At 35.0% G+C, this 21381-nt stretch overlaps 1 protein-coding gene across 3 annotated transcripts in view; it reads left to right on the top strand.

Annotated features, from left to right (window-relative positions):
• The window catches only part of USP43 (ubiquitin specific peptidase 43), a 126955-nt gene extending 107481 nt beyond the window's left edge, over nt 1-19474 (top strand). For 2 of the 3 annotated variants that reach the window (XM_074225602.1, XM_074225604.1), the window contains exons 9-15: nt 203-309; nt 7049-7126; nt 7842-7968; nt 8648-8996; nt 12835-12993; nt 14698-14862; nt 18037-19474. In XM_074225602.1, coding sequence (XP_074081703.1) covers nt 203-309; nt 7049-7126; nt 7842-7968; nt 8648-8996; nt 12835-12993; nt 14698-14862; nt 18037-19118 — 2067 coding nt within the window. In that variant the 3' untranslated portion in view covers nt 19119-19474. The remainder of the gene's footprint in view (nt 1-202; nt 310-7048; nt 7127-7841; nt 7969-8647; nt 8997-12834; nt 12994-14697; nt 14863-18036) is intronic. The other variant, XM_074225603.1, reaches the window with a different exon arrangement.
• Nucleotides 19475-21381: the final 1907 nt, after the last annotated feature.

Genomic DNA, 21381 nt, shown 5'->3' with positions numbered 1-21381 from the left:
CAAGTCAAAAATGTTTCCTTTAGGAAATATATTTCTTAGTTTGAAAATATGTTTCTGATGTAACCTCAGTACACAGGTTGTACTTTTTATAGAAAACTAGTAAATTGATTCTAACTAATGCTTCATTTAAAACTAAATAGTGTTTTATAATCAGGACTTTTGGAACATTCAAAGGACTCATGTTACCCCTTTTTTGCATTAGCAGAACTTGGGGTCATTGTTTGCTGTTCGAGTTGTGGGATTATCCAACATCTGCAGCTACTTGTCCCCACAGGACAGCAGACCCCTCTTTCATTGGGCTGTTGAAAGGTAAGAATACTTTTCTAGATGGTGCATGAAAATGAACACTATTCCTTATTCTAGGAAGCTCCTTGGTGGGAGTGAAATGTACTTAGCAATACAGGATGCTGTTACTATAATCTGTTAAACAGAATCTTACTTTCTCCTACTTAATCAGAATTAAAGTAGAATATGGACTGAGTTCTTGCTCTTTCAAGTAGTTGTAAAGACCCTTGCTAAATATTAATGTAAGTCTTGGGGTGGCTAGGTGGTGCAGTGGATAAAGCATCGGCCCTGGAATCAGGAGTACCTGGGTTCAAATCCGGTCTCAGACACAGCCGTGTGGCCTTGGGTAAGCCACTTAACCCCATTTGCCTCGCAAAAAAAAAACGTAAAAAAAGAAAAAAATATTAATGTAAGTCCTAAAACCCCAGTCTTGAATAAGAAAAGGAAAGGACTGTTCCCCATGCTTCCTTATCTTTGTCTCTTAGAATCCTTTGTTTTGTTGTCATCAAAAATCATCTCTATGAAAATCTAAGCTCCATATGAAGACAGTTTTCTAAGGCAAACATTGCATTTGTGATTGTTAAGTATTTCTTCCTTATATTAATCCAGAAGTTGTTTCCAGGTGGCTTCAGGTGTTCTTAGATTTACTCAAATAAATAATTGGAAAAAATAATTTCTTATTTTATCTAATTCTCTTGATTTCTAGAATTTGGGGGAAGAGAAAATCTTTGAGTTAGAATGATGAGCAAAGATCTCTGTTTTTCTTAGATAATACACATTAAACTCAATCACCAAATATTTATTAGTCATCTACTGTGTACCAGGTACTGGGCTAGGTGCTAGGAATATGGACATAGAAAATAAAATAAAATAGAATAGTTCTTATCCTCATGGAACTTGCATTCTATTGGGGTATATAACTTGTACCTGTATAAATAAGTACAAAATTACAGAAATTAAAATGCTGAGAGATAGAGTTTCTAGGTAATTAATCAATTTATTAATTAGACTAGGCAGAAATCAATGAATTGGTCATCAGTGTTTTCACTAAATAACCAAAAATCCAAAGGGAGACCCTGAAACATCTTATGTACCTTTTGAAAGGAAATGCCCCTCACAAGTGAAAATCAATCTTGAGTGGTTGACATTTTATGAGAAGGCAAACTAAAAGTCTTTAGCTCTTCCTACTGAGACTTTGGCTTGATCATGAGATCTAGCATTCTCCAGGAATCTGGTAAAGAGGAAGTCATCTCCATTTGAACATCTCTGGCTAGTTTTAGCCTTCATAAACTAGGTCACCTTAAACTTTAAAGGAAGATGTGTACAAAAATATTCATAGTAGCTTATATTCATAGCATCAAAGAATTAGAAATTGAGGGGATGCCCATCTATTAGAGAATGGCTGAATACATTTGGAATTGTGGAATATTATTGTTCTACAAAAAAAGATAAAGCAGTCAGATTTCAGAAAAAATGTAAACACATGAAATGATGGTAATTGAGTGAGCAGTGTACACAGTAACAACATTGTGTATTGATCAGCTATTATAGACTGAGTTTTATACAGCAGTACAGTGATCGGAGATAATTCTAAAAGAATTGTGATGGAAAATGTAATCCACACCCAGAGATAAAAATTATGGAGTCTGAATGCATACCAAAGTATATTATTTTCATTTTTTATTTGTTTTTTGTTTTTTCTTTCTCATGGTTTTTCCCTTTTGTTTCATTCTTTCACAGTATGACTGATATGGAAATACATTTAACATGATTGTGCATGTATAACATGTCATTACTTTCTATCTTAGGGTGGGTAAGAAGGAAAGATGGGAGGGAAGAATCTTTACACATAATCAGAAAAAAAATATTTTTAAACCTCTTATGGAGGGGACTAAGGACAAGGATTGTCTTGGGTAAGAGCTGAATTTTGTTCTTCCTCTAAACAGAAATTAGATCTCCCTCTTGGCTACTCAAGTCTTGCCCAAAATTGACAAGCATGTTTCTAGAGGACTAATCTCATCAGTCAGTCAAAGACTCATTGACCTAGCAAGAGTTGGACCTTTACAGAAAATGAAGGAACAAGGAGGATCACAATTAATAATTAGTTATTAACATAATTTCTCCCAAAATGTAAGGAATAAAAAATAATTAAAGAAAGGGGGAAATTAACAATTGATGGGATCAGAAAAGGCTTCCTCTACAATGTTGTTCTTCAGCTATATCCTGAAGCAAAAGATGACTCTAAAAGTAGAAGTGAAAAGAAAAATGTATTAGAGATAGATTGCTGAATTTGAGGAATAGAGAAGTCATAGAATACATCTCTGAGTTAACTGAATCACAGAGCCTGAGAAACAATATATATTATAAGGGGAAATAATTTATAAAAGGGTTGTATAATCGATAGATTGGAACCAGATTGTGAATGACTTTTATACAACAAATGAGTTTGTATCTGATTTAGAAGAAGAGTCATAGGAATTTATTGGTTAAGGGAAGTGACATGGCTAGTTCCACACTTAAGAAAAGTCACTTTGGTATCTTTGTGGGAGATTAAAATGAAGTAGAAAGATTGAGACAGGGACTCCAATTAAGAGTCTAGGAACAAAATGGTAAAGATCTAAAAGGGGGTGTCTGAGAGAACGGGTCAAGAAATGAGAGGTGTTATGAAGGAAGAAACAGCAAGATTTCGCAGCTGTTGGATTTGTGGAGGAAGAGAAAATGAGATATCAAAAATAATTCCAGAGTTATGAAACAGGAAAACTAGAAAAGTATAGAAGAAAAATGGATTGGGGAAAAGAGTTTTATTTTGACATTGAATTTGAGTTGTCTCTAGGATATCTAATTCAAGATATCTAGTAAGCAGTTGGTAATGTGTTACTGAAGCTTAGGGGAAAGACCAGTGTAAAAGATTTATTTGTGGGGCACAGCCAGGTGAGAGTGGATAGAGCACCAACCCTGAGTTCAGAAGGACCTGAGTTCAACTCTGGCCTCAGATAATTCCTTATCTGTGTGACCTTGGGCAAGTTACTTAATCTCATTGCCTTGCAAAAAAAAAAGATTTGTGTGTGTGTGTGTGTAAAAACACATACATGATGTATATAATATAATGTGGATATATGTGTATAGAAGTGTGTGTGTGTGTGTGTGTGTATAAATAAAATCTGTGGGGTGGGGGGAGGGAAGTAAGTTTGTGGAAAAATTGTAAAACTCAAAATAAATAAAATCTTTAAATACAAAAATGAACAAAATCTGTGAATCAGCTGCAAAGAGAAGATAATTAAATCCATAAAATCAACAAGAGTGAAAAGTAAAAGCATAATATCCACAAAAATGATGCTAATAAGATAGCTATGTGCTATCTTAGTCAGTGTATATATGGAATATTGTCTTCAGTTGTAGGAGCTATAGTTTAGGAAAGGCATTGATAAACTGGAGTATATCTGCAATATTATAGTAGGAAGCCCTACTATATAAGCATCAATTGAAGGAGCATTTAGCCCAGGGGGGAAAAAAACTTATTAGAAATATAATTGTCGGGGTGGCTAGGTGGTGTAGTGGATAAAGCACCAGCCTTGGAGTCAGGATTACCTGGGTTCAAATCCGGTCTCAGACACTTAATAATTACCTAGCTGTGTGGCCTTGGGCAAGCCACTTAACCCCATTGCCTTGCAAAAGAAAAACAAACAAACAAACAAAAAGAAATATAATTGTCTTCACCTACTATGAAAATGAGATTAGACATATTTTGTCTGTCTCCAGAGTACAGACCTAGGAACAATGGATGGAAGTTAGAGAGAGACAGGTGGTCTGATATAAAGGGAAGAATATAAAAAAATTAAAACACTAACTTCCAAATAATAATAATTGACCAAAGCAGGAATGGGATATTGTGATTAATAATGAATTCATCACTAGAGATTTTTATCATGGGAACTGGATTATAATTTATGGATAAGTGAATAGGTAGAAGTTGGATTTGCTGACTTCTATAGTCCTTTCCAAATCCTAGATGCTTTAATTCCTGTGGCTATTGATAAGTGACTGGTCAAAGTTTAATGGTTGGAAGACCCTAGAGCAGCAGAGGTCTTAGAGTTGTGCTTGATCCTTCATCCTTCCTTGCCTTTATTTCTAATCATTGTTAAGTATTACCAGTTCTACTAAGATGTATTTTTAATGTTTCCCTTTTTCTGTGCTCATATTGCAATTACTATACTTTTAAGTTCTCATCTTGCCTATACCATTGCATCGAATCTTCCTAACAGATCTTCTCACTTGTAGTTTCTCTCTTCTCCTTCTCATCCCCTAACAACTGTAAAATTCGTTTTCTTAGAATAGAGGTCGATTCCTGTTACTTCCTACCTCAAGAAGATTCATAGCTCTCTATTGCCTTTAGGATGGAAAAATGGTCATCTCAGTTTGTCATGTTAAGCCCTTCACAGTCTAACTCCTAGCTTTCTTATCTCCTCCCCTCCCCGACCTTGTCCTTTCATTAATATTTAAATTTTATTTTTTAAAATAATGAAAATTCTGTGCTTTACCTGGCGCGTAGTAAGTGCTTATAAATGTTGACTAATTAAAAAATGTCAACTCCATGGACAGGATAATACAAGAGAGAATTCTATATGAAAACATAAATTACCATTTCACATTATTTGCTTTAAAAAAAATCCTGTTCATTTGATGATTTTATCAGTTTCCAAAGATTCAGTTATCATCTGTAGTTGTAATTATTCAGACTTGTATCTCCAACTGCCTTTTGGGCATATCAAAATATATCTCAGGCATCTTAAATTCAGCTTGTCAAAAACTGAACTCAGCTTAGGGACTTCCTAGTTACAGTCCCATTTCCCTTGAAGGAGACATTTCCCGACTTAATCCAGTTAGGTGCAAACTTAAATATAATTTGTGAATGACTTGCTAATTTCATGATAGAATGCCCAGAAATTTTTCTTTTCTCAAATATATGTTCCTTAATTTTATCTAATACTTCTTATCTCTCAAAACGTATCCTCTTGCTTTTAAATGTAGATTTTACCCTGCTTACATGGTCCAGGTTTACATTTCTGCAAAAGCTATAGATTTACCTCCAACTTGAGGTTTCTGAGAAGGGACCTGGTATGATCAGTGATGCTTGGTGATCACAGGATCCTAGAATTTTAAAGCAAGAAAGGAACCTTAGAATTTAATTAAGCACCCTGAGAACCAGGGAGACTAAATGTCCCATATGACCAAGTTCACAAAAAATTAATAAATAGACAATTTAGAATTCAAACAAACCTAGGTCTTCTGTAACTTTCATCTATTCTTTATATGGAACTGACTGACGAGGGGAAAGGATATGTTTGTGTCTGTAATTGTGTGGATACAAAGAAAGATATATATAATAGTCAAGCTGACTAACATTTTGTAGTAAAGACATCTTGATAAACCTTTTTAAAAAGATATTGGGAATGGACTAGGCATAACAATAATAGGTTATATTTATATCATGTCAAAGAAAAATATGAATATTGTATTCTGCATTTTAGGCAGAAATTTTCCAGATAATTTTTTTGAAATTTTATATTCTAAAGGCCAGAGAGAAAATGTCCAAAACAATATAGCTCTTAGACAAAACAACCTCTCTATCCAAAATGTTGCCATTTTAGGCAACATTTATAGGAATCTTGACTGTGAAAAAGGTTACACAATATGGTAAAAGAGTTTTGGGGTGGGGTGGCTAGGTGGCACAAGTGGATAAAGCACCGGCCCTGGAGTCAGGAGTACCTGGGTTCAAATCCGGTCTCAGACACAGCCGTGTGGCCTTGGGCAAGCCACTTCACCCCATTGCCTTGCAAAAACCTAAAAAAAAAAAAAAAGAGTTTTGGGGTAATAATTCTTGAACAATGGGCACAATAACTGCTGAAACTCTTCCTTTCTTGACCACTTTTCTCAGATATTAAAAGGGCTTCCTTCCTGTGATCCTTTGAAATGGGAAAAGACAATGTCCTTAGTAGGCAAAAGGATTTTTTTTATGCTATGTTTGGTTATCATTAAAGTTTTTTTAATTTTGCAATTTTTCCCCCTACTCTCACTTCACTCCTCCTACCCCACACAGAAAGCAGTCTGATAGCCTTTTTTTCCATGCTATACATTTTATCATCCAATTTTAATAGTATACGTGCTCTTTTTTTTCCCCTAAAAGAGAACATGAAATTTATCTTCAGTGTTAGTTTTTTGTTCTTGACTTCCTTGAGGGAAAAGTCTAGAAAAGATTTTAGGCTCAAAAAAAATGATTTATTAATAGCTTCTGTTGAACTAAAAAGGAGAGTTTTGATAGACTTATAGATTACTTTTACTTTATCTCATTTGTACTTCTTAAGTTATTTTTCTGAGGTAATTGGAAAAATTAGGGCTTGAACCTCAGATAAACTGTAAGTGCAGAGCTCTAAGATTTTAGACTGGTATAATGAAAAGATCATACTCAAATTCCCAAGTTTCTTGAGAATATAAATTGAGCTAAAGTTTGTAAAGTATTTTGCAACATTCAAGGAGAATTTGAATGAAAGAAGTATAAGAATGTTAATAGTAGCAGTAATAACCACCACCTAACCTCCTGGGATCCCTAATGTAGTAAGGATCTTAAGTAGCTTTTGAACATGTGTACTTGGTTTAAGGGGAGGTACTAGGTTAAGTAAGGACTGAAATAAGGTGATATATGAGAGCAAAAAGTTATTTGCTGTGGTTCTGTGTTGGATTTCACTGCCCTTTATTTTCTTCAAAGGTCTTTGAAGCTCAGCAGACCAGGAGGTCCTCCACATATCAAGTTGGCAGTAGAATGGGATAAGACTGCCAAAGAGTTGTGAGTTCAAAGAATTTATTTATTTTATTTCCAAGGAAGGTCATCCCAGGGAGGAGAAGAGATGGCACCCTGGCCAGGAGACTCAGTCTACCTTATGCTCAATTCTAGTTTTAAAAAGAAGTATGATAAAAATAATCTTTTTCTCTATATCATTCAGTGGGAAATAGAGAAAAAGAGCTAGTTTTAGATTTAGGAAAATGTGAATTCAAGTCATATACTTGTGCAAACCTAGCCAAGTCACTTTAAAAGGAATAATAAGGGGCAGTTAGGTGGTGCAGTGGATAGAGCACCGGCCCTGGAGTCAGGAGTGTACCTTTCAAATCTGGCCTCAGACACTTAATAATTACCTAACTGTGTGGCCTTGGGCAAGCCACTTAACCCCATTACCTTTAAAAAACAAAAAAAAATTTTTAAAAAAAGGAATAATAATTTGCAGAAAAGTTGCTTCTCTCCATTGGTGAAGGGAGTCTTCCACGTGGGAGTAACTTACATACCAAAAATAAAATCTATCCTTTAAGGAATTCTAGAGAGAATAGACATCAGTCTTGATTTTGATTTTGAAAAAAAATCACTGAAAAATTGTTTATTGTTTATTGAGATTATCAAAACCTGTAGCTAAGAGAAAATCTTGTGACCTAACCCAAGAGGTTAACTTTTGACCATTTAACCCCCTTCTTCCCTCCCTGTCTTTTTCTCTTTATCCCTCTCTCTACAGCTTGTTTGGAAATATTCAGGAGGAAGTGATACAGGATGCCCCAAGTGTTCAGCTCCAACAGCAGGCCCATCAGCAGCCCAGCTGTACCCTAAATGAGTGCTTTCAACTGTATACCAAGGAAGAACAGGTACTTGCCAAGCAACCTGTATATAAATCTATCCCTAGAAACTCTTTGAGGGCTTTTTTTGAGAAATAATTTTCCTGTTAGACCAAGGTACAGGAAAGTTCCTTGTGTTTTATTGGGTGTGGTATTTGCTGTCCACTGAGCTATAAGAGAAGTAAATAGCCTTCTTGCAAATTGCCAGTAGGAACCCCACTATTATAATGTGTTTTTTTTTCCTAAGAATAAAAATAATGACATAAAACTGATTGGAGTAGTTGAATACTCAGAAGTACAACAGATAAGGAGCAAATATGGAAGAAAATAGTATTTCCAAAAAATTATTTTGTTAATGTATGTAAATGGATCGATTCACTCAGATGTGGGTCCTCACTCTAGTGATACAGACATCAACTCATCCACACCTTCTCCATTGCTGTGCATTTTGGTCATGCCTTCCCATAAGTCTTCATAGGGGCTCTGCCCAGAGTGCTAAAGGCCTTGTAGGGTTACTTACTATTTCAGGGACAACAGTACAATTTTTGCACATAAAATAAAGTTAACATATCCTTCAAAATGTAATTAATTTAGAGTTTAAGGTATTGCATCTGATCGCCTTTCAATGATTTTTGGTTGTTTGAATATTTCATTAATGGTTACTGATATTAAAATTTAAAATACATGCAAAATGATTTTCCTTTTCCAGTTGGCTCCTGATGATGCATGGAAATGTCCACATTGCAAGATCCTCCAGCAAGGGATGGTGAAACTAAGTTTGTGGACATTGCCTGACATTCTCATAATTCACCTCAAACGATTCTGTCAAGTTGGGGAGAGAAGAAATAAACTCTCCACTCTGGTGAAGTTTCCTCTCTCCGGCCTCAACATGGCTCCCCATGTAGCCAAAAGAAATCTTGGTCAGGAACACCTGCTGAGCTCTTGGCCAACTTGGGAACAGCCATCTTGCCTGCCTAATAGCTGCCCACTTGACTTCTTGTATGACTTGTATGCTGTCTGTAATCACCATGGCAGTATGCAAGGTGGGCATTATACAGGTGAGCCATTACTGATGTTGAATTCTTACTATATTTCTTGGGTGCTCATTTGCGTAGTTCAGAACCTGTAGATTTCATTCTGCCACTGTCTCTGGTACTGTATGATAATTCAACATAAGGAACAGAAGTTATAATGTAAATGACATTCAAAAAAATCTGTTTTGGTACTGCAACCTAAGGACCTTTCTATTTCACTTGCAGTTGAAACCTGTTTGGGGTGTGATCTTTTCAATTATAATGTGAACTCCTTAAGAGCAGCTTGCTCTCTCTTTTCCTATTAGTATTTACACTATATAATATAGTACTTTGCATGTTGGAAACCCTTTATGCCTTTTTTATTCATCTATTCTGAGCATCTAGTTCCTAAGGGGATAAGAAAAGTGTTTCAGAGTCATTGGGATAGTTAATAATAATGGCTAGAATTTATGTAATGTTGTAAGGTTTTTAAAGCCCTTTACGTATATTAATTTCATCAAGTCCTGTTTTTATAAATGACTAGAAATTCTGGCATCATCAGATTAACACAACTATCTTCATGGCAGGAACTTGAGTGAAGAGAGAATAGAAGCTTGACCAATGCTTTAGGATAGAAAAGCTCAGGATTACATTGTTAGTTATATATTGAAGACAAACTTTCCTCAGGCCAAGTTTCTCCCTCATATGGTAAATGACCAATTTTGAAGATTTAAGAGAACTGCATTTACCCTATTTCTGGTTTTTCGCTAATGAGAGTTATTTGTTAAATTTTTTCTTGTTAATGTATAGGACCCATTTCTTCTATATGGAAATATTTGAATCAAATAGGCTGCTAGATAGCCCAGTGCTCCAAATATCAAAGTGAAGAAATTCAGTGAAGTAATAGGTAAGCATCAGGAGGTAGATTAGCTTTACCCTACTTTGAAAGTTTCTCATATAAAAATAAACCATCAAGAAATGATACCATACTGCTGAAGAGCCTTGGTGATATGGAAAAGACCTGGCTCTAAAAGGTTAAGGTTTCTTATTGAACACCAACCATACTCATCTAACTATGTCAGGCCACTTAGGCTCACATGGGCTAGTGAGAATGTCATCTTTACACAATGCCCCCTCACTTGAATCCAGTCTTATGTGAAGGTATGACATCACTTTCCTGATGTTTTCTTTAATTTGGAAGGATCAACCAGATAGCTTAGTGAATAGAGGGCTTTGACCTAGTGTTAGGAAGACCTGAGTTCAAATGTAGCCTGAGGCATTTCTAGTTAATTGCCCTCTGCCTCTGCTTTAGGAGATAATAACAGAACCTAACTCCCAGAATTCTCAAATAAGATAATATTATTTGTAAAGTTCTTAGTTTCAGATCTGGCACAAGTATACATACAGATACTGAAAGCCTACCAATAACCCAATCAGAAAATGTCCTTGATACATATGTAAATTATTCTTGTAAAAAGTTTATTCAGAGAGGATAGTAGGCACATAAATTAGTAAATGATTCTTTCAGTTTGCCTAATTTTATTAGTTGGATCTGAGATTTTTCTCATTCCTTTGTTATCTTTCCTCCTCCTTTAGATAGCTTGTCTGTCAATCTCTCAACACTCCTACAATCTGTGTTGCTTCCAATACAGATCTCTTTTGTGTTTACTTTGATCAGATTCAGTTTATTTTCCCAGCTTCTTTGTTTTTTTTTTCCATTTCTATCTCTATAAGTTCATTGGGACCTGTGATTTGAGTGCCCAATGTGGTTTACCATTAAAAGAATTTGTTCTTATAATCTCTGTAGACTTTTTCTCATCCTTTGTTGAGATCTTTAGAACTTCATCCTTAAACCAGAATGATTTTTTTTATGGGGTCTCTTCCCAAGCATTCTTCTTGTTTGAGCATTAACAAAAATAAACATTAACATGTACAAAAAGAATAGAAGATTATAAAATTGTGACTATTACTGTATGCTACTGTGTAGATTTTTTAAAATGTGAATTTTAAATTTCACATAATAGTAGCAATTGTGTCTGAATTTCATTCTGGTGTCTTCCATATATTTTAAAAAATGTTTTAGGGCAGCTAGGTGGTGCAGTGAATAGAGTTCTGGCCCTGGATTGCTTTTCATTCAGAGATATTTTCAATTGTCCTGATACATAGCCAACCACTGGACCCAGATGACTCTGGAGGAGAATGTGAGGTTGGTGACTTTGTTCAGCAGTTCCCTCACTCAAATCCAATTCATAGCATGTCATGGCATTACCTCCCTGATGCCATAGTCTTTTTTGAAAACAAAAGATAAACATCATCATTAGTAGTAATACAATTCCTAGTGCATAGTAAATATTTTATAACAGCATGTTAACTGACTGATTGACTGGAACCTTCTGAAGCTTGCATTCTGCTGACCTTGTCTCTCTGAATGAGGCTTTGTTATTGTATGCAGGAGTTCTGGGTGGTTTTCCTGTATTTCCTGTTGTACAATATTCAAAGGTTTTTTTATGTGATATTTTTTCTGGGAAATCTATGACTCTTCATCACCTTTTAGTTATCTTTCTTTTTTTTATTTGATTTTTACAAGGCAATAGGGTTAAGTGACTTGCCCAAGATCACACTGCTAAGTAAGTACCAAGTGTCTGAGGTCGAATTTGAACTCAGATTTTCCTGACTCCAGGGCTAGTGTTATATCCACTGTACCATCTAGCTGCCCCATAAGGCTAGTTATCTTTGCACATCCTAACTTCAAAGCTATTCACTTTGGCCTGTTTAAAATTCATGTGTTCTTTTATTGCTTTTCATTTCTTCTAAATCTATGTAGCTCTTTTTAATTTCTTAAAGAGTGTCTTCATTATAGATCCATTTTCTTTTTGAATCTGTTAAGAATTTTAAGATTTGGCATTGAGAACTCTTAAGTTCTGATTTATCTTTATTTTTAATTTCTCCGTTTATGTATTTCATTTCTCTTTGGAACCATTCTGTAGCCTTTTTGTTGTCCCATGCTCTCTTAGGAAGTCCATAGGTACTCATTTTCTTTCTTTTGTATTATAACATTTGTTAAAATAACTTTGTATATTCTTTAAGGATTTTTTCTTTTGATTTTTATGTGTGCTTTAGGATCATCTCTTTTTCTAATGAGTATGCCCTCAAAGCTGCCTTATTCTTCTCTAATTCAGGGATATATGATTTGTGAGCAGATTGGGTCTCTATCCTGCGTCTCTCAAGGTGACAGAACTGACTCCAACTGAGTTTCAGTACCCTTTCCATTAGACCTGCACTTGAACACTACTAAATTGTTCCCTTGGATCTCCTTTCCTTATTACCTAGTCTGAATCAGCATCTACCCCCTTTGGAGTTCTGCCAAAGTCTCAGGAGCAGAGGGGAATCCCAAGGTGATTTATGCTTATGATGTGAAGGCTGATAGGGGAAGGATGCTGATTGAGCATTCTGTTAATTCATTTTTTTCAAAATTTTATTTTATTAAGAAAGTGCCTATGAATGTATTGTAATTACTCTACTTATAGGAACCTAATTTCCTTTTGGGAGGTTTAAGGTAGATTGTTAAAAGGGCCATCTTACTGGTCAAATGACCTGGAAGTCTAATTCCTGTACATTGTGCTAAGAAATATCAGAGTAAGATTCTGGGATAGTTTACCAAAAAGTAAGGCTAAAAGCTTCCAGGATTTGGGTGACTATAAGAATGATCACAACATACCAAGTAATTAAATTTCTAAAAATTATAGAATGTGAGTTCAGATTTGAAGCCTGATGGACCAATTTTCTTTTCTCATAAGTATCACAGTTCCCTTTTGCCTTGTATAGTTGGAAAAGTCCTTTTTTGCCTCTGAAACCAACAGTAATTGAGTTTTGTACTTTGCAGCCTACTGCAGAAACTCACTGGATGGGAAGTGGTATAGCTATGATGATAGCACAGTAGAACCTGTTTTAGAAGATGATGTCAGCACCCGAGGAGCCTACATTCTATTTTATCAGAAAAGGAAGATCATTCCTGACTGGTCAGCCAACAGCTCAATGAGAGGTACTGTAGCTATCTACAAAAGGGTATGGGGAGAAGTGATCCTCCAGTCCTCCAGATTACTCTCTTCCTAAAATAGTACACTTATACTGATGAAAAATCTGAAGGAACAAGCATATCTTTAACTTTTGTCCCCAGTCCCTGAATTTTAAACTATTAGTTAAAGAAAAGGTTGGTGGTGCAGTGTATTGTAGTGGAAAGAGTGTCATTTATCAAGAATGGGTTTCAGCAAATTAAACTAATTTCCTTTTTTAGAAAAGCCTGCAAAAGTGCCTGATCAAGGAAATTTTATAGCTATACTTTTTATTTTTATTTTTATTCTTTTGGTTTTTGCAAGGCAACAGGGTTAAGTGACTTGTCCAAGTTCACACACTGGGTAATTATTGTGTCTAAGACTGGATTTGAACTCAGGTCCTTCTGACTCCAGGGCCAGTGTTCAATCCACTTAACTGACCTGTACTTTATTTTTTTAGCAATTTAATCCTGTCACATTTGCTTTTCTTGTGGACAAGAGGGAGGCATGTGGGCCTATTAATAAAGCTTAGGGGATTCAGAACTGGCTGAAAGGGCAGACCTGATCAGATAGGAGTTATTAAAGCTGATTTGGATGGATATGGCTGGTGGATTTTGTTAAATTTACAAAAAACTTGGAGAAATAGCTAACATGTTGGATCTCAGACTATCTAAAAAGATTTTAACCAGGAATACTGAACTGAATGTAATAAGAAGAAATTCAATAAAGACATCTAAATTCTTCCCCTTCGGTTAAAAAAAAATTACACAAATACAAGATGGTTGTGGAACGAGTAGACAAGTATTTATTTTTTAAAATCTGAATGATAAGCTTAGCATTTCTTATCAGTCTTTAATGGCAAACATAAAAGCAAATATAATCTTAGATTATATTAAAAGAGACTTTGTCTTGGACATAGGAAATACTGATCCCTCTATACCTTTTTCTGGTCTTACTACATCAGTTCTGAGTTCTGAAAATATTAATCAAAATATAGCCAACTTTATATTAGAGAACTAGGTATTAGAGGTTTATTACAGTGGAGGATTTTTTTTAAGGGTATGGGGAAATGGGAAGATAGATCTAAATCTATCATTTTATTGTATATGAAAGTCCTGGTGTGAAAAATCTTTTCCACTGAAACAGATTTTCCACTCATAAATTTTATAGTCTTAAGCATTTTTTGGAACATTGAAAGGTTAAGTGTTTCTTGCCACTGCTTTCTTTCTTTCTTTCTTTCTTTTTTTTTTAACATAGCTAATTGAAATATTTTTGCCTGGCCTTATGTATACAGTGGATATTGTATGACTTACCTTCTCAGTGGGTAGAGGAGACCCTGGAAGGAGAGAGAGAATTTTGAATTCATAATAAAAATTTAATTTAAAAAAAAAGGAGTAGAGGCAGCTAGGTGACACAGTGGATAGAGCACCGGCCCTGGAGTCAGGAGTATCTGAATTCAAACCTGGCCTCAGACATTTAATAATTACCTAGCTGTGTGGCCTCGGGCAAGTCACTTAACCCCACTGCCTAGCAAAAACTAAAAAAAAAAAAGTGATTTTCCCATTGGCAGTTTCCAAGAAAATGATGGTTCATTTTATTCCTTCCTCCTGCTATTTTATTTTTTGCCTTGATATCCATTTCTCATCTCAATCAAAGTACTAAGGTTATACCTGCCATGTTTGTATTTTCCTTAGGTTCCATGAGCTCCTCCTTTTCTGATCATTGGCTAATGAGACTTAGGAGTAACAACAGCAGCTGGAGGAGAAGTCTTGCATCTTGGAGTTCTGCAAATTTTGACTCCTTTTCTAAAATACCTGATTCTCCTGTCTTCTCAGAAGCTCCTGCCAAACGAGAAAAAGGTCCATTTTATTTTGTTTTTGTTAAAAATCCCTGTGTGTAAATAATTTTTCTCCTATTTATAATCTTGCATTTACTTCTTAATTTTAGGTTTGCAAAATTAGTCTTTTAAAAGTTTTATTCTTCCATAAATCAGCTAAGTGGCACAGTATATAGAGTGCTGGGCCTCATATCCTCAATTGTAAAATGGAGATAATAATCTAGCTACCTCACAAAGCTGTTGTGAGGATTAAATGAAAAATATTTGTAAAATGCTTAGCATGGTACCTGACAAATAGTAGGTGCAATATAAATGTGTCACTTCCTACTTTGTAGAAAAGCAATTCTAAAATCTATAGTTTAGGAGATCTGATTCTAAGACTTGTTACAGTGATTTTCAAAGATTCAGAATGGGTTCTCTGTTCAAGCCAATCTCTTTTCTTCTTGGTATTTTATCAGAATGCATCTGAACCTAAATAATATTAATAAAAACTAGAGCAAGTTTAAAAAAAAACTTCTAGGCTTCAAATTGTGCTTTTATCACCAATTCTTTATTCCAACTCTAATCTTATGCATATTTTATTTAAAATATTCCTTGCAAACTTGACTTCTTATAATTTAGAATGAAAAAACCCTTCTGGGATCTATTTCACATTTTGGATCAGTTTATCATCAAGACTATTATAATTTCTTTTTTTTTTTTTGCAAGGCAAATGGGGTTAAGTGGCTTGCCCAAGGCCACACAGCTAGGTAATTATTAAATGTCTGAGACCGGATTTGAACCCAGGTACTCCTGACTCCAAGGCCGGTGCTTTATCCACTACGCCACCTAGCCGCCCTATAATTTATTTCTTAGCAATAAATAACATTATTTATTGAACACTTAGATTAGTCTTCATCAGACTAGACCTGCCAAGTTATTATTCTACATATGGAATAATGAATTCAAAGAAATTTGTGGTGATGAAAGTGTTTTGTATATGTAGGCCACTTTTACTGTCAAAAGTGACTGCCATCGACTTGATGTGTATTTCTCTGGTCTTCAGCTAAAAGATTTTACTTTTTAGTTTTGGGAACTAAAAAATCTTGGTAATATATTTCTAATATACTTTATTATTAGGCCTGCTGATTAGATTGGATTGGAGCTTAAACAATCATAAAGAAATTTCATAATTGCATATTCAACCAGATATTGTTTCTCTGAAAACATTTACATATTAAAATATTTTTCTTGATCTTTTAAATCAATAAATACAATGATAACTCTGTGACAGTTTCTGTCAGAGACCATAAAAGAATAGAGTTATGTTTAAGGATATATTACTTAGGAATTTACATATCACAGGCTGATTAGAATTTGTGTACTAAATATTGAATCTAATAAGATGCAATACTCATGCCAGTTTTTGATTAAAAATATTTGTTAGGGGCAACTAGATGGCACTGTGGTTAGAGCACAGGCCATAGAGTCAAGAGGTCCTGAGTTCAAATCCAGCCTCAGACCCTTAATAATTGCCTAGCTATGTGACCTTGGGTAAGTCACTTAACCCATTGCCTTAAATAAATAAAACTTAAAAATATATATATTTGTTAGGTGAGTGGACTCAATATTATGCTCTTTTCAATTTGAGAATTAAGGCAAAATTATAGTATCCCTTCATCCAGCATCAAATTATCTCACAAAAATAAATTTTTACTAATAACATCATGATTTTAAAAAAAGACTAATTATATTAACCTATTGCCCTCTAAAAGTAAGAAGACACAGAGAAATATAATAAATAGCTTTTGGGAGGGGTGGAAGCATCAAATGAACAGTTTGCATGAGTTCTCATACAAGTAAAATCCAAGATTATAATGAGTACAAGAAGACTAATACTGGTGCCTTGGCTCAGTGCTGCAGTTAAATTGTTTCTAAATATGCTGAGTATAGATAATGGTGTATCAACATGAGAGGTTCCTGAAACTAATTTAAACAAATAAGCCACTATGACTATATGAAAATTTTAGATTAATCCTCTAAGGTGGTTGTTAAAAGTATCAAAGGTTTATAAAGATTATCTGTTGTAAATATTTATTATAAGATTTGCGTTTTTTTCTTCCCAGGAACCTCCTCTCTTGCCTTCCCATCTCCCAGTCATTATAGTTTATTGTTCATATGTACTCTTGACAACTTATCAGTATTGGGATTTAAATATAAAATGTTTACATTTCAGATCTACTTACACTTAAATTAATGTCAAATGGCAATTTTAGCTCCTTCCCTTAACTCTCCATCAGGAATTTTATTCATTTATACCCCTGTATTTTTTCTCTTTTAACATGAATTCTGTTCTTATTCTACTTTTTCATTCTTCATTTTTGATATATTTCTAGATTTCTTTATATTCACACAACCTTCTGATTTTAATTGGTTTATTCCAGTATTCCATTACATTAACGAACCATGGTTTATTTAATGACGCCTCTTGTTGAACACATTTAAGTAGAATCCATTTTTTCCCAGTTATACATAATATTTTGCTGCCTTTGAACACAGTGAAAAATAAAAAGCAACACTAATAACTCTAACTCAAGTATATTCCTACTGGTAGAATAATTGAGACAGAGAATATGATTTTCTAATAATTTCCACAAGGTTGATGAAATTCAATTGCTTAATATATCAAACTAATAACACTAACAAACATTATATAGCATTTACTATGTTCAGAGCACTGTGCTAAACATTACAATAATAATTTCATTATATCCTCACAAGACTCCTAGAAGACAAGTGCTATCATCATCATCATCATTATATTATTATTATTATTATTATTATTATTCCCATTTCACAGATGAAGAAATTGAAGCAAACAGGTTAAAGTGACTCAAGATTTTCCACAATATTAGTGAAAATTCACGATGATAAAAATAGGAGGTAGATTACTCTGGGAAGATAGGTTAAATCAGGGCTGGCAGATACTAGAGAATGCCAAAAAGATCCCTGATACTGGCCTGCTTTGTGACCTGCTGAAATACTAAAGGATTTCAATGAATGCATTCTATTCAAGTTGCTGTCAGTCAACAATAATATGCTGAGAGCAGAGCATTGTTCTGAGGAAAGTTGAAAGGAAATAGATGACTTAATGATTACTTTTAGTGGTTCTGGAATGTGGTTTGGTCACTAATAAACCTGTCTCTCTCTTTTTTAGGCAAGTCTGAGTCAAAGCCTTTTGTGCGAGGCATTCAAGGCAGAAGCGCCAGTATGAAGGAGCCTGTCACTTCTAAAAGGGACCAACAGAGGCCTTTCAAGACCATGCCCCTTAGGTGGTCCTTGGGAGTCAAAGATAGAACAAAACATCATTCTGTTGAGTTGGTAGAATATTTAGAATCTGGACAAAGACCCAAGTGCACTAATCGGTCCATCATTCCAATGATGATGACTGGTGCTACTAAGGAGGCAGACATTTCAGTTTTAACACAACCAAATATATCAGCTCATACCAGTGATGAAAGGGATAGCAAGAGGGCAGTTGGGAAAGGACAGGCTACTATGACAAGCCCTTCTAGTAACAATAAGAAACAGTGCCTGACTACTCATAATATTGATACTCTTAAAAGAGCCAAGAAATCAAAAGAAAGTCAGGAAATGAGGCTTCCCCCAAAACTTGATGTTCCTCTGACTATGACAAAATCTGATGGGCCTGAAGGAATAGCTCAGGCAAAGAACAGTGTAAACAAACCAAATTGCAATGGGAGCAACCATATGAATAACAGTTTCCCATGTCCCAAAGATTTTCTGAATGTCTCTGGAAAAGATAGAGATAATAACCAAAGAGTCTCAGCCAAATTTTGGGCTAAAACACAGGAAGGAAGCCCTGAGTCAGAACAGCTCCAACAAAAGAAGTTTGCCTTTCTCAGATCCATTGTTTTGAAGAAAGAGCCCAAGGAGAAGGATAACAGTTTAGAAATTTCCATTAATTCTTCCCTCATCCTCCCACTGAATAGCAAACGGAGCAATACAGATAAGGAACAGAGCGATGACATGTTATCCAGCAAGCTCAAAGGAAACCTGACTAAGGACCAGATGAACATTTTAGAAAAAGATGTCCATCAAGTCCAAGGCTCCTTCAGGCTCCCCAGACAAATCACCTGGCTCCGGAGAGCTAGTGTCTCCCACCCACTACACAGAAGTATTCCTGAAGGACAGACTTCCAGTAGCACCTTTCAAAGAAAGAAATACCACACTATTGCCTTAGGTCAGAAGAAAAAAGTACCTGAGTCCAGCTTGTGATGAACATTGTAAAGCAAGTTACTATGCTGTCACCAGAATCACATCAAATTATTGATTTGAACTGGGCCTTCAGGATGGCAAGAATATTGCAGTTTGGGTTAGGGGAGAACATTTCTCAACCTCTTTGGCCTTCCAGAATTCAATTTCCCCCATTCTGAATGATGTCTTCATTTCCTCAGCATATAGCATGTGGGCTGAGCACTGACTATTTTCCCCTTATTTGAATAACGATACAGTAATCTTGAGCATTAGTGCTAAGGAATCATTTTCAAGGGTGCTACTCTCAATTTTCTTCCCTTTTTTGAAAATTTTTTTAAACGTTTGTGTGTGTGTGTGTGTGTGTGTGTGTACATATATCAAGAAACATTTCTTGCTTTACTGGGAAATAAGGCAATGAATGAAATAAGAGTCTGGGTGGGGTTGGAGAGAAATATTTTAAAAGTTTTTAATATATAAAAATTTTTATTAAATCATTTGAATTTACTTTTTTAAAGCTATTTTGGTACTAGGAAAAGTTTTGCATTTTTACTTTAGCAATAAATAAAATCTATGTATGATACTATTAAAAAGTGTCTCAGTGAAACATGAGAAGAGCCCATTTGGTGTATTATTTGAGCCGGTAGATATTGATCCTGTTTTTTCCTAGAGTGTGTCCATAGGTCATTGTCCACATCTGGCAAGCATCTGCATGAATTCTTTCTGCAATTTGACAGTGCTTTTACTCAGAAAGCAAGGTACCTTTCAAGGTTGTCAAGACCACATCAGGTCATGAGCATAGTGTTACTTTGGAGTAATCTATATTTCAGAGAACTTTCTTGGATAGACCATAAGTTCTAACTCAGCAATATAGAGCTTCCACATCTTTCAAGGTAACTTTTAAACCTAAACTAAAAGCAAACAAATGTAATCCCAGGAAACCTAGGATGTTAATTCAAAAGTCTTAGAGATAAATTGGAAATTTAAAATAGCACTCATATTACTTAATGAGGTCACTTTGCACATACTGTGTGCAACTGAGAATCTTCTTCCAATATATATATATAATATGACTATAGCATGCCTTTGAATATATTTTTCAGTGCAGGGAAGCAAAGCATTATCTTCTTTCATTAGAAGAGATTGCCTAATTTTTTGTCAGATTTTATTTGGAAGATAGAGAAGCAAGCAACAGGCAATTATTAAACTCCTACTGTGGGTCAGGAACTCAAGTAGACTCTGGAAAAAGTCTAGCCTCAAAGTGAAATGTAACAAAGTAACTTTTACAGGTGAGTCAGTACTTTGGGCTTCAGTACTAGATACAAAACTCACAAGTTGTGACACAAATTCTAACCTTTGCATGAGCTCCTAGAAGATTAAAAAAGAAAGGTATAGAGTCTGGAAGCAGCTTTGGATTCCCCTTACCTAACTTAAGGGATCCAAACAGGAAACTCTGCTCCTAGAGGAGAGAGGTTGACAAAAGCCCCTTACCAGTTCTTCAAAGGCAGGATCATTATTTTATTCTTTCAGACTATCATAATAATGTTTGTTGATATCTTTTGTTTTCACATCACCTTAATTTCCAATGATATTGTTCCCCACTCCCTTACCCAGAGAGCCATTCTTTGAAATAAAGAATAAAATTGAAGGGGGGGGCAGTTCAAAATCAATGAATACATCAACTTCTTCTGACAAATATACAATATGCACACTCCTAGTACCCACTGCTCTCCCCCTGTCAATTAAGGAAAAGGAAAAAGATGCATTTTATTAATTCTTTGGGGCCAAGTTTTAAAAAATTTTTAAATTGATAGTATTTGTCTTCATATGGCCTATATTTCCCAATCTCTCTCCCTTCTTCCTTTCCCAGGCAGCCAAGTTTTATAATAGATAAGAAAAAAAATGCTACCACAAAATTATGCCAATTTTTTAGGGTTTTTTTTTTTTGCAAGGCCATTGCCTTGCAAAAGTTAAGTGGCTTGCCCAAGGCCACACAGCTAGGTAATTATTAAGTGTCTGAGGCTGGATTTGAACTCAGGTACTCCTGACTCCAGGGCCAGTGCTCTATCCACTGTGCAAAGCCACCCTGACAATTTATTTTTAAATTCTAATTTGTAATGCTCCATACTCAATAGTCCCCCCATCCTGACAAAGAAAGAAGAGAGGAATCTTCTCTATTCTTTTTGAGCAAGTTGTCATTATAATTTCTTTTTCAAGTGATACAGGACCAGGAAAACAATAAACATGGTACAATGTAAATAGAAGGAATAACAAAATAATTAAAAGT

This window comes from Macrotis lagotis, chromosome 2, assembly GCF_037893015.1.
Source record: "Macrotis lagotis isolate mMagLag1 chromosome 2, bilby.v1.9.chrom.fasta, whole genome shotgun sequence".
Classification (NCBI taxonomy): Eukaryota; Metazoa; Chordata; class Mammalia; order Peramelemorphia; family Peramelidae; genus Macrotis; species Macrotis lagotis.
Note: the sequence above shows the minus strand (reverse complement) of the source record. Positions and strands in the feature narration are given on the sequence as shown.